The following is a 14267-nucleotide window of genomic DNA, read 5'->3' on the forward strand; positions in this document are numbered from 1 at the left end:
GGAGGGACTATGCTAATTGAATGCCATGCCCTCAAAGATGGCGGCGCCCACAGCCACAAGATGGCAGCGCCCAGTCCCCTCAGCCCTCCAGCTGCCCAGGGCCACCCGAGGCTTGCGCTGCTGGCAGTGGCAGCAGCAGAGGTGTGATGGAGGTGTCTCCTTCCCCTGATCTCCGGGTTGCTTCCCAACCCTGAGGGCTCCTGGACCATGAGAGGGGGCAGGCCGGGCTGAGGGAGCCCCCCTCCAGTGCATGAATTTTCATGTACCGGGCCTCCAGTTAATGATAACTTCAAACTGAGCCAGGATAAAAAACTTTTCTGTCTCTACATATACATACATTCTCTTGCATATGTATGCATACGTGTGTGCCTATGCGCGCGCTCTCTCTCCTCTTTCTCTCTCTCTTACACACACACACACACACACCTGACAAAGAAAAGCCTTGTATCAAGACTAAGGTTCTGGAGGACTGCTGATTTTTTATCTTTTGGAATGTAGATTCCAAACTACTAGCGAAAAACCATCAAGAAGGTTAAGCTTTGCCCTGGCTGGTATGGCTCAGTTGGTTGGGCATGGTCCCATGCATCTGAAGGTGATGGGTTCAATTCCAGGTCAGGGCATATGCCCAGGTTGTGGACTCAATCCCCAGTAGAGGGCATGCAGAAGGGTGAACTTTTGGGAATTTGGCTGTGGGAGACATTTTGCATTTAAAAGCTTTCCAAGTTAAGGACCCAGCTGGGTGGTTCAGATGATTGGAGCATTGTCCCATATACCAAAAAAGTTGCACATACCTAGGTTGCAGGTTCGATCCCTGGTTGGGGCACTACAGGGGGCAACCAATGTTTCTCTCTCACACCAATGTTTCTCTATCTCTCCAAAACCAATAAAAAAACATATCCTAGGGTGGGGATTAAAAACCTTCTAAGCTGCCCGGCTGGTGCGACTCAGTGGTGGAGCATCAACCTATGAACCAGGAGGTCACGGTTCGATTTCTGGTCAGGGCACATGCCAGAACTGCAGGCTCAATCCCCAGTAGGAGGCATATAGGAGGCAACCAATCAATGATTCTCTTTCATCATTGATGTTTCCATCGTTCCCTCTCCCTTCCTCACTGAAATCAAAAGAAATATATTTTAAAAAAGAAATACCTTCCAAGTTATTCAATGACCACTACACAATATTCCACAGGGAAAAGACTCAAAGAAATATATACCTTCTATGATTTAAATAAAAATGAAGTGACGGCCCTGACCAGTTTGGCTCAGTGGATAGAGCGTCAGCCTGTGGACTGAGGGGTCCCAGGTTCGATTCCGGTCAGGGGCATGTACCTTGGTTGCGGGCATGTCCCCAGTAGGGGGTGTGCAGGAGGCGGCTGATTGATGTTTCTCTCTCATCAGTGTTTCTAACTCTCTATCCCTCTCCCTTCCTCTCTGTAAAATCAATAAAATATATTTTTAAAAAATGAAGTGACGAGGCAGTAAAAAAAAAAGAATGTATTCAACAGGTTTTTAGCTGGTTGATCAGGATTTGGCTCAATCTTGTCAAAGAGCCTTTTATACTTGAACTGGAATGTCTAAAGACATTTTTCACACACAGCCTTTTGTCTAACACATATATGGGGGTAGAGATCTAGTGGTAACATTCCAGAAGACTTAATCTCATAGACATGTTTGGACAATCAGCTTGATCATATGGATGATAGCTTCCAATTTCAAATGTGATCAGCTATTGAATGTGGTGACATTATGTTAGGATATTTTAATATATTCAGTCTAAAAAAGAATCATCATCAGTTTGGGGGCAGTTTTAAGCTAACAGAAATAACACGATTCAGACAGTGAGATCTCAAATTATTCTGAACAGTATTGGTTCTTACAAGCAGCAGAAAAAATATCAAAAACTACATACCATGATTGATTGAAAAAATTAATGAGAGAAATAAGGTTTACTTTTTACATTGCTAAAGTTAGCAATTTATATATATTTTAGATTACTGATTCACAAATAATTTAAAACAAAGAGAGTTGAATTTAAAACAAAGCTCTTTAGCCTTTTGAAAGTTGTTTGTTTTTTAACTAATTGTATAAGCACATGTATGTTGACAACCTGGATGTTCTCATTTCTAAATATACAGGGCATTTAATAATTTATAATGTACTTCAACATGTTGTTATATTTAATTCAAAACTATACAGCAAGATGATCTATACTAATGTGGCAAAATGTAGGAGCAGTCAGTGAGAAATACAGATAGGTTACCCAACTCCCGTGAGCCACATGAAAACAGGACTCATAAAAATAAACCTGTTTCTATATAAGGAAAAAGGTTTTTTGGAGTAAGAATAGAAATAAGAAATGAAAATTAAAATTTAATCCCATCTAAATTTTATGTATTAAAATTTTTAAAAATCAAACTATGCTGATAATTTAAATACATACCTTCTCTCCATTAACATTTCATAGAAGTCTCTGATATCTTGGCCAGATTTTTCCATACAGTGATAAAATGCCAGCTGACTTTCCCGATTTGCAAAATCCACCTTAAAGAAAAAAGAATAGCAGGTATATCTGCAAGTTTCAGATTTAAAAAATGAAAAGTTACCAAATTTTTTAATTCTCCCCAAAATAGTCCTCAAGACTATTTCAAGAAAGAGCAATCTTCCTAAATGAAGTGAAATAACCCTCATAACAAACTGTATTTTGTTACTCTGAAATCTCTCAAATTCTACATAAATCTTGATAAAAAATTATAGGATTCGCCTTAGCTGGTTTGGCTCAGTGGATAGAGCGTCAGCCTGTGGACTGAAGGGTGCCAGGTTTGATTCCGGTCAAGGGCACATGCCAGGGGTTGCTAGCTCGATCCCAGTGCAGAAGGCAGCCAATCAATAATTCTCTTTCATTGTTGATGTTTCTCTCTCTTCCTCTCTCTCTCTCCCCTCTCCCTTCCTCTCTGAAATCAATAAAAATATATTTAAAAAAAAAGAATTATAAGGTTCTAGAAGGAGTGGGATAAGCAAAATGGAAAACTGAAATGATACCTAGCAGGATTCTAAGCTGTCAATTAAATAATCAGAACAACTAAATCCAGCAATCTCTGTTGTGCATAAATTTGCTGGAACCATAGTAAAAACATAAAATAAACTATGGGCCTTAACCAGTTTGGCTCAGTGGATAGAGCGTCAGTCTGTGGACTGAAGGGTGCCAGGTTCGATTCCGGTCAAGGGCCCATGCCAGGGGTTGCTAGCTCGATCCCAGTGCAGAAGGCAGCCGATCAATGATTCTCTTTCATCATTGATGTTTCTATCTCTCTCTCCCCTCTTCCTTCCTCTCCGAAATCAATAAAAATATATTTTTTAAAAAAAGAATTATAAATAAATTACTTGTTATATGGATTTGAGGGGCTAGTTAGACCCTATAAGGTTGTAGAAGGAATGGGATAAGCAAAATGGAAAACTGAAATGATACCTAGCAGGATTCTAGGCTGTCAATTAAATAATCAGAACAACTAAATCCAGCAATCAGAGCTGGGCCTCAGAGTCACTAAAAAGCATATAATATCCATCATCAATACCTTTTTTTAAAAATTGATATATTATTTGGAAAAGACTTATTTCAATCTAACCCATCATCAATGATTCTCTCTCATCACTGATGTTTCTATCTCTTCCTCTCCCTTCCTCTCTCTAAAATCAATAAAAAGACATTTAAACCAAAAAAAGGGGCAAGATCTGAATATGACTTTGTTTTGCTTCTGTTTACCTTTATGCTACATACCTTAATTTTATTCCCACCAATTTTCCTCCCTTTGGTCTCTTTTACAGCTGCCTGTGCATATTCAATTTCATTGTAAATAATCAGGGCCATGCCTTTTAAGCGGTCAAACACCACCTGTAAAAAACAACAAAAAAACACACAACAACAAAGTAAGAACCTCATTCACTAGACACAGTATCAGTCCCAAACAAACTCCTAAGTCACAAGGACACTGTCAAGATAAAATATACTTACATACATTTTATTTATTTACTTATTTTATTTTTGTTAATCCTCACTCAATGATATTTTTCCATTGATTTTTAGAGAGTGGAGTGGGAGAGACAAAGAGACACATCAATTGGCTGCCTCGTGCATGGGGATCAAGCCTTCAACTAAGATACATGTCCTTGACCGGAATTGAACCCGGGACCTTTCAGTCAACAGGCTGAAGCTCTACCCGCTGAGCCAAACTGGCTAGGGCTACTTATATACATTTTATTCTAGAAAAAAATTTCAGGCTTTTCCTGATTATGCATATTGTAGTGAAAACAATAAAATGTGTAAGGACTGTTTAGAATCATGGCTACTGTGGCCTGAGGTATATTATGCCTTATTTTGTTTTTCTGTATTTTACTTTATTTTCCACATTGACTGAATACTGCCCACTTTAACAACATTGATAGGTTCTGTGACTTTAAGCAAAATGACATATAATAAAACCAATTTTACCACAGGTTAACTGCTATAAACAAGAGTTAAGTTCCAACAGCATCTCATCAACACTATAATGAAATGACACGGAACAAAACGATGTTATTTGAGAACCTGCTACATTTAAGTAAGCATTCTAGTTTTAGCTAAAAAAAAAAAAAAAAAAAAAAATCAATACTCTTGGCAGAGAGAAAAAATGTGAAGAGTATTGGATCAACAAAAAATGTTAGTGACTCTTAGTTGTAAGTGGCACTACCATCTTAAAGCTATTGGATTTTTTACACTAGCACTCTTTAACGTGTATTTCTCCAATCAACAAAAACTACATTTAAAAAAATGTCAAAATTATGCAACATGTCCACCACAGTGTAAATCTGCTTTTTTAAAAGCTTTACCTTTACATAATGGAATGGGGCCAGAGATCATTTTCCTGTTTTATTTGTGGGTCTGTTACATAAACACTGATTAGATGAATATTCTGTTGTGTGACTGTCTTGATAAAGTCATCATTAGCCCTAGCCCGTTTGGCTCAGTGGATGGAGCAATGGCCTGCGGACTGAAGGGTCCCAGGTTCGATTCCGGCAAGGGCACATGCCCAGGCTGTGGTCTCGATCCTTAGTAGGGGGCGTGCAGGAGGCAGCTGGTCAATGATTCCCTCTTATCATTGATGTTTCTATCTCTCCCTCTTCCTTCCTCTCTGAAATCAATGAAGAAATGTATATATTTTTTGAAAAGTCATCATCATTAAAAAAAAATCAAGTCTAATTACATATTAGTGTGAACATGAACAATACTATATAATAAAAGGCTAATATGCAAATTGTCCCCTCGAGAGTTCAACCACTCGCTATGACATACACTGACCACCAGGGGGTAGCACAGAACGAAGGAAGGCCCCGGCCAGAAGCCAGGGGAAGGAAGGCCCCATTTGGCCCTGATCACTGGCCAGGCCGAAGAACACTACCCGTTCATGAATTTCATGCACCAAGCCTCTAGTTATGTAATAAGACTGTCTAATTTTGCCCAGCTGGTGTGGCTCAATGGTTGACCATTGACCTATGAACCAGGAAGTCACGGTTCAATTCTAGGTTGTAGGCTCAATCCCCAGTGTGGATCATGCAGAAGGCAGTCGATCAATGATTCTCTCTCTTCACTGACATTTCTCTCTCTCTCCATTCCTCTCTGAAATCAATAAAAATATACATTAAAAAAAAAAAACGCCCTAGCCTGTTTAGCTCAGTAGACAGAGCATTAGCCTGTGGACTGAAGGGTCCTGGGTTTGATTCTTTTTTTTTCTTCCTGGGTTTGATTCTTAATTAGGGCACATGCCCAGGTTGTGGGCTCGATTCCTAGTGGGGGGCGTGCAGGAAGCAGCCAATCAATGAGTCTCTCTCATCACTGATGTTTCTAGCTTTCTCTCCCTTCCCTTCCTCTCTGCAATCAATAAAAATATATTTTAAAAAAAAGACTGTCTAATTTTACTGTGAGATAAAATTATAAAAATCTCTAAGAAACATTCTATTTAACAGTATTTGTGTACATTAATTTCAAAATTAATTAGCCCAGCTGGTTCAAAGTAGTTTTCAAAATATTCATATCATAAGCTAATATAGATGAGCTGCCCTTCTAGGCCAATTTTAGAAAAGAGAATTTTATTGTATGAGTTATTGAAGAAAAGAAAAAGTTGGCACTAGAAACTGAGACTGAAAGGACAGAATATCCAGAAAAGAGAGTCAGAAGTAGCTTTAAACTACATACCAAAACCTCCCACCTACCTTTATCACAGGCCCATATCGGCAGAAATGTCGTGTTAAATATTGATCCGACACATTTGCAGAAAGCCCATCTAACCACACGCAGTTTGTAGGCATGCTCTTTCCAAAACCCAGCTGAATATAAAAGGCGAAATTTCTGTCAGTAAAGTCACCAATTATTCAACTACAGAATTCTGAGAAAACCTGTCTTCTGTAAGAATCTCGTCAAACCAACATCTCAAGTGGAAAACCATTGGGTTATATCAAGTAAAAACTTTTTTAAAAAAAGTAATACTGCCTAAATAAGCAAGTCTTTACTTTAGATTATAGTATAGCAGAATGAGAATACAGAAATGTACCACCTTTAGGTTACCTAACTGTATTACTGAAAACGTAAATAATAAGACATATGCAAACAAAACAAAACCAAACCCCCCAAATCTTAAAAATCATAACAGTACAATAATTTATGCAAATTTCTTTACCTTAAGGCGGTTATTTCCAAGGTATTCCCCATCCATCTTCTTAATAGCCTTACAAACGCTGGCAATATCACAGTATTGCAAAAATGCATACTGAGGAACTCCATTAACTTTTTTAATATCAATATCCTGAAAAGGCCAATGGATACCACTTAATGATACAAAAAAGTAATCAGAAATTTATTTTCAATAAGAAAATAAATAAAAATAGACCTCATAAAGTCCATATGAGGTATATATTTCTCAAAATAGTCATAGTCCCAAAAATAATTTTCTTAGATAAAATTGTACATCTTCATGAAACTGTAAATTAGTGTAAAAACCTATATAACAGCATTTGTAATCACAAACCATGAAATCGTTCTCATGAAACTCTCTGCAGAAGAGCAACTGCACTACAACTCAAAATTTGAAATTTATAATACCTATTTTAAGAAAAATGTATGATAGTAAAGAAAAGGCAGCCTATTTTATGAAAACCTAAAAAATAATTCTGCAGTATCTGAAGGACTTACTAGAAACAGGCCATTTAAAATATACTATCTGGCCGAAACCGGTTTGGCTCAGTGGATAGAGCATCAGCCTGCGGACTGAAGGGTCCCAGGTTCGATTCCGGTCAAGGGCATGTACCTGGGTTGCGGGCACATCCCCGGTGGGAGATGTGCGGGGGCAGCTGATCGATGTTTCTCTCTCATTGATGTTTCTGGCTCTCTATCTCTCTCCCTTTCTCTCTGTAAAAAATCAATAAAATATATTTTTAAAAAAAAAACACATAAATACTCTCCAATGGGTTTTGCTAGATCATGTTTTAGCAAGATAGTACAAATTAAAAAAACATTCATTACACCATCTAAGTATCATCTTTCCAAATATAATCTGTAACTTTGCTTTGTCTTATGAAAAAGACCTAAAACTGTTTTTATTGTAAAAAGCAACATACCACAATTTCACCAAAGCGCTGGAAGATGTTTCGAAGATCATGGTAAGTGGTGGTTTTTTCAAGGTTGCCAATAAAGAGGGTTCTTGTTGCTTTGGGATGAAATTCATCTATCCTTTCATCCAAAGGGCGAAATTCATTTTCACTTTCTGTTTCTGTAAGTGGGATGGGGGCAGAGTAAAAAGAGAAGAGAGTGTTTTTGATGTGTATTTATATTCATATATCACAGGGGGGAAACTACATTTAAGAAAGTAACATTGGGCTTGAGTACTCATACAATCTGAAAAATTATACACATCTTCAGAAACAGCAAAAGAAGAATACAAAGGCTAACAAACTTGTCCCAAAAGTAGGGGGAAGTAACACTTTGATTTTTAAAATAGGATAGTGGACAGAATTTCAATCTGCAAGTTGATTTGTTGAAAAAATAATCACTTAACACAGAAATATATTTTAAACCCCAGAAAAATGGTAATTATTTTAGCCTAATCTTAAGTTCCAAAATTATGTTGCAGGCTCTCAACGTGGAGTATAAACTATACATAAAACTCAACTGAAATCAGTCCAGCTTCATTACTTAATTTACTTTCAACATTTTATGAAATACTTAAGATTTTACATTTGTCCTACTAATCATAATCCACACAACCCAAATTCCTGTCTCAATGCAGCAAATTTTAGATACAAGAATAATAATTGCATGATAACGGACTGAAACAACACTTATGAAATATCTTCTTTTGGTGTTGTACAGACCTCAATGACAACTAGAAAAAGACTAAATGACTCTTCAAGTTTCTATTTCTTATGATCAAAAGCCCTTGTTTAATGTCCAATTCCAAGAGGTCCTTGACCTAAAGAAGAAATCAGCTCCATACATTTCAATACAAAACATTTATGACAAATCATCCAACAGCAGAATTCCAACCAAGTCTCTATACTCAAATTTGATTGCTTTCCACATCCCATTAAACAGGTATTTCATGTTATCCCACCTTAAAAGGTAGCTTCAGCTTTCCTATTCTTGAAATTAACCAAACTTCTCAAAATCTTCACGGGTAGGTGATTAAAACCCAATTACATCCTGGGTTTTAGGTAAATGATTTAGATAAAATGCTTTTTTACTGTATAAATCTCGAGCTAGCCTCACCACTTGGAGTTAGTCAGCTCTCAATAATGACCCTAAATTAGATCCTCACTACTTACATAATATCCTCACTAATTATGTATGTCAGTTCCTTAAGAATAGATGACATTCTAAATATAATTCCAAATGTGTTAAATAAGAACTGCTCTTAACCCAGTATAACTTAGGGCAGTATCTCAAAACTAGCAGAGAAGTGGGAACATGAAGACATAACCTAGAATTCCTTTGAAAAGATAATATTCCTCTGAATTAGTGTTTTATCACAAAATTATGCACATTTTACATTATTCACTCTAACACCTCTGTGCCTGTTTTAATACACAAATAACATTCTTTTCAGGAATATTATTTTTTCTATTAATTAAATAAAATAAATAACTAAGAAAATGAGCGATGTTTACCTTATAAATTCAAAACTCAAAGTTTAGTCTTAAAGTTCATCTCAGCTACATAATGGGACTGTATAATTTTAACATTTCTATTCATTCCTTTACAAATTTACTCACAAGATGCCTTAAATTAGGGGTTCCCAAACATGCATATGTGAATTCTGAACCAGCAAGCTGGGGTAGGGTTCAAGAGTCTGCATTTTAAACAAGCTCTACAGGTGATTCTAAACTGAAGGAAACATTGGCCCAATCCATGCCTGAGAAGACTTCCTGCCCTGTAATAGGCCTTTCAGGTAAGTTCAAGCTAATAAAATGTCCCCTTGAAATTCTCAATGGGTCACACTAAGTTAGCCCTGCTTTTCCGTCACTATCTTTAAGGTCATAGAAGACAGAATAACAGATCCAACTGTGCTGGGCATAATGGAAATAAAACTGGTCTAACTAGTCCCTCAAATCCATATAACAAGTAATTTATTTTTAAATTTAATCCAGGATAATTTTGTTGTTATTCTCCTAGAAACTATTTCCTTATCTCAATCAAGTTAATCCTTTTGGGAAAGCAGGACAAAATAAGGGGCTAAACTCTGCCTTTCAGTCACTCCTATTAAAAGTCAGCATTTCTGCCCTGGCTGGATAGCTCAGTTGGTAAGAGCGTTGTCCTGACATGCCAAGGTTGTGGGTTCAATCCCTGGTCAGAGCACACACAAGAAGCAACCAATAAATCAAATTTTTTTTTTAAGTCAGCATTTCTCCCTTATAGAAACACAATTTTTACCCTCCCTAACTAAAACAACATAGTTTATTAAGCTGAATAAATAAAGCTGGAATAGTGTCCACATTTAGAATACTATGCTGCTGTTTCATAGGCTGGAATACAAATTACACAAATTCCTCTTCTCTTACCTGGCCCAATCCATGCTGTTACTTCAATCTGCATGCCAAAGAAAAGTTTTCCTTTTGATGCAGTCAATGCTTTTTCTTGGTCCTCTTGCTGTCGAAAGAATACCAGGCCATACCTCTCTTCTGAAGCTCCATGTATTTGCACTGAAGTCACCTTTCCAAATTTTTTAAATTCATGGAAAAGGCCATCTTTAAGGCTTGTATCTAAATCGCCAAATAAAAACAAGTTGCTTATTTTTCTAATCTAGTTACAACTCAATAAGTAAGCTAATTATTAGCCTGATTTTTAACCTAAGTTTTGTTAGCCTTAAAACATTATGTTTTCAAACACAATAACTCTAAAAGGCATTTTGGAGCTTACTGTACAATTCTGAAATAAACTGAGTATTAGAAGATTTACTGATTTTTTAAAAAAAATCTGGAGTATAGCGTAAGGGGAGTTTATTTTGCTACTCCTACTTTTGGTTATGTTTAAAACTTTCGCCCAGCTGGTGTGGCTCAGTGATTGAGCATCAACCTATGATCCAGGAGGTCACCGTTGAATTCCTAGTCAGGGCACATGCCTGGGTTGCAGGCTCGATCCCCAGTGGGGTGCATAAAGGAGGTAGCCAAGCAATGATTCTTTTCATCATTGATCTTTCTATTTCTTTCTCCCTCTCCCTTCCTCATTGATCTATTTCTCCCTCTCTCTCTGAAATCAATAAAAAATATTTTTTAAAACTTTCATAATAAAAACTTTAGATACATGAAAACAACATATGTAAAACCTTTAAGACTTCAAAAAGAAAACCATACTTCTAGCTTCCCAAGCATCATGTCAATGATAAAAATGTGTGGGAAGTGGCATGTAACATCCTAAACAACTTTCAGGCATTTTACAGATGAATCATGCCATCTGGGGGTCCTGTGTTAATTTGTTTCATCATAAGAATCAAGATTATATAAAAAGACAAGCCAATTTAACCCTCATCTATTCCTAAATTACCAAGAATCTAAATCAAAAGCTCATCAACATTTGTGTCTCAATATCTCTATTCACAAACCTGGTATGCAGATTTTATAGGCTGTTTTATTTTATTTTTTAGAGGAAGGGAGGAGGATAGAGAGATAGAAACATTAATGATAAGAGAGAATCATTGATTGGCTGCCTCCTACATGCCCACACTAGGGATCAAGCTAGCAACCCAGGCATATGCCCTGACCACGAATCGAACTGTAACGACCTGGTTCATAATTCAACACTCAACCACTAAGCCACTTCAGTGGGGCTATAGGCTGATTTTTTGTGTGTGTTTTTTTAAGGCTAGTCAAGTGAAGCAGTGGGAGTGGAGAAGGAACAAAGAAATCTGTTAACTGGCTGTGATCAATTAGTTGTAAGACACCACTGCACTCGGACCAGTTGTGTTTTAATAAATAATTTAAGTAATCACTGAAATGCACTTAGCCAAGAAATATTTAGTTTGATCTTTTTCATTTTGACCATACATATGTTGTTTTCATAGGTAATATGCCTAATATAGGAATAACAGTATATTGGGGTCAATTGTCATTTTAAAATATCACGAGTAAAGGAAAGACTACAGTATAGCTTTTCATTAGACTGTTCCATTATTCATGATTTTCCTCATTTAAACTCTTAATATATTTTTTTAAATATATTTCTGTTGATTTCAGAGAGGAAGGGAGAGGGAGAGAGGTAGAAACATTAATGATGATGAGAGAGAATCATTTATTGGCTGCCTCCTGCATGCCCCTACTGGGGATCGAGCCAGCAACCCAGGCATATGTCTTGACCAAGAATAGAACTGTAACTTCCTGGTTCATAGGTCGACGCTCAATCACTGAGCCATGCCAGCCAGGCAAACTCTTAATTTTTTTGAAATGAGTTTCCTATCATAATTTTATGTCCAAAATTATTTCACATAACATAGGACTCCAGAGCAATATAATAAATCTAACTAAAAATAGTATTTCTATATTTTCATCATAACAAATTTCCCCTCTCATTAAAATATTTAATCCAGCCTAGTGTCTAGGCTGGATTAAATATATAACAACCTAGTCACTACATAAAATTATAATAACAACCACTTGCTTTTTCTTACATGGCATTACAAGTTAATGAACCACAAGAACAAAGCTGACTGCGCATGGAAGGGGAAGAGTTAGAAGAACAGAGCAAAGTAAAAAAAGAGAGAGGGAACTCATGGTCATGGACAACAATGTGATGATTGGGAGGGGGAAGTGGAGGAAGAGGGCATAGCGGAAATAAATGGTGATGAAAACAAAATTTTTAAAAAAGCTTGTTGTCCCCGGCCGATGTTGCTCAGTGGTTGCGCATTGATCCATGAACCAGGAGGTCATGTTTGATTCTTGGTCAGGGCACATGCTGGGGTTTCTCACTCAGTCCCCAGTAGGAGGCATGCAGGAGGCAGTCAATCGAAGATACTCTCTCATCGTTTATGTTTCTATCTCTCTCCCCCCCCTTCCTCTCTCTTAAATCAATTTTTTTAAAAACCACCATTAAAAAAAAAAACTTGTCACAACAAAGTATAGAATTCAAGTTGCTTAGTCTCTCATTCCCCAACAGCAACAGAAAGAAAAGTATAGTTTTTACCTGTAGAGCGTACTGGAAGATTCTGAACTTTGATCCCAAAACTTTTGCGGGGCTCATCTTTTTCCAGGGATGAAAGCAACTGGGAAGTGGGTGCGGGGACTGCTGCAGATTGAACTGACCGGGCTGGAGAGTCATCACTTGAACTACTGCTAGAATCAGTGCTGCAGAAGGGCAAAAAAACTTCAGTGAAAAGAGAAACAAAATACTGGAGTATATAAAACTTCTTAGAATCAACAAGTGGCAACAATTAAAAGGTCTAAACTTTAGGCCTGAGACTTTAGGATGCCCTACCTTCTCCACATCCATTTCATACTGTACCTTCAGAGATAGCAGAAGACAGCAAACAGTGGCCTGACAATGTGGAGGCAAAATAAACCATCTTTTACATTACCACATGCCACCTAAAGGCAAATGTTTCATTTTTGAATGCAAAATTTGAATAATTTTTCCAAGTAAATAAGACTAATGAACACAATTCACTTAAGGGTCAAAATAATAATAGAACAATGGATATATGGGTTATTGATTCAGAGACATCAATTCAAATCTTAGCTTAGACATACAGTAGGTACTCTTGGACAAGTCACTTAAGCTCTTACTAAAGCCTCAGTTTACACATCTATAAAACAGAAATAATAATAATAGTATCTATCTCACAGAGTTAGGAATTAAATAAAATAACCCACATACTTGTATGCATGCCTATAAGCATAACCAATGGACACAAGACCCTGAGGGGTAGAGGAGGCCGGGGGAAGGTCAAGGGGGGGAACAAAAGGAGACATATGTAATACTCTTTGTAATACTTTAAGCAATAAAACAAAATTTAAAAAATAATAATAAAATTAAAAAAAAATAACCCACAGGTTGCCCTGGCTGACAAGGGTTACTGGTTACAGCATCAGCCCACACACAAAGGGTCTTGGGTTCGATTCCCAGACAAGGGCACATAGCTGGGTTGCAGGTTCCATCCTCAGCCCCAGTTGAGGTGCATACTGGAGACAACCGATCGATGTGTCTCACATTAATGTTTCTCTCTCTCTCTCTCTCTCTCCCTCCCTCCCTCCCTCCCTCCTTCCCTCCCTCTCTTCTTCCCTCCTTCCCGCTCTTTCTAAAAAAAAAAAAAAACAGACAATCAGGAGAGAGTCTCAAACTCTGAGCTCCAGTTCCAGGGGACCCAGGCTCACACGGGAGAAACGGGCCTGTCTGGCATCGGTCGGAACTCGAGGGCAGCTTTCTCTCAGAGGTGCTCGCAGCGATTGCCGGGACACTGAGAAACGGGGCCTCTGAGGGCAGGACTGAGAGCAGCCATAACTGTTTGCTCTGCCCTGTTGATCCCCTGGGACCCCAACCCACCCAAGCCGTGCAAGGAGCCCTTTGCAACCTGAAAATTACTTAATAAACTGCAGCTGGCCCAAGGCCCCACGGTAACTTGCATTGCTTCACACCTGGCTTCTGCTGGGTAGCCTCAGGCAGAGGCTAGATTAGCACCTCCTTAGTGATCCAGGAGCCAGTGTGCCCGGTGGTCAGAGTGGGACCATCCAGATTGAAGCTCCTTGGAGCCATAAAGGACA

General features: G+C 37.8%; 1 protein-coding gene across 1 annotated transcript in view; it reads right to left on the reverse strand.

The window, feature by feature from the left end:
- Positions 1–14267, reverse strand: part of SPEN (spen family transcriptional repressor) — a 63518-nt gene that overhangs the window by 13358 nt on the left and 35893 nt on the right. The window contains 7 exon segments of the mRNA XM_006766687.2: positions 2440–2540; positions 3775–3888; positions 6243–6356; positions 6707–6832; positions 7644–7795; positions 10080–10280; positions 12694–12854. Of these exon segments, the coding sequence (XP_006766750.2) occupies positions 2440–2540; positions 3775–3888; positions 6243–6356; positions 6707–6832; positions 7644–7795; positions 10080–10280; positions 12694–12854 (969 nt within the window).

The sequence above is a fragment of the Myotis davidii genome, unplaced genomic scaffold, assembly GCF_000327345.1.
Source record: "Myotis davidii unplaced genomic scaffold, ASM32734v1 scaffold299, whole genome shotgun sequence".
NCBI lineage: Eukaryota > Metazoa > Chordata > Mammalia > Chiroptera > Vespertilionidae > Myotis > Myotis davidii.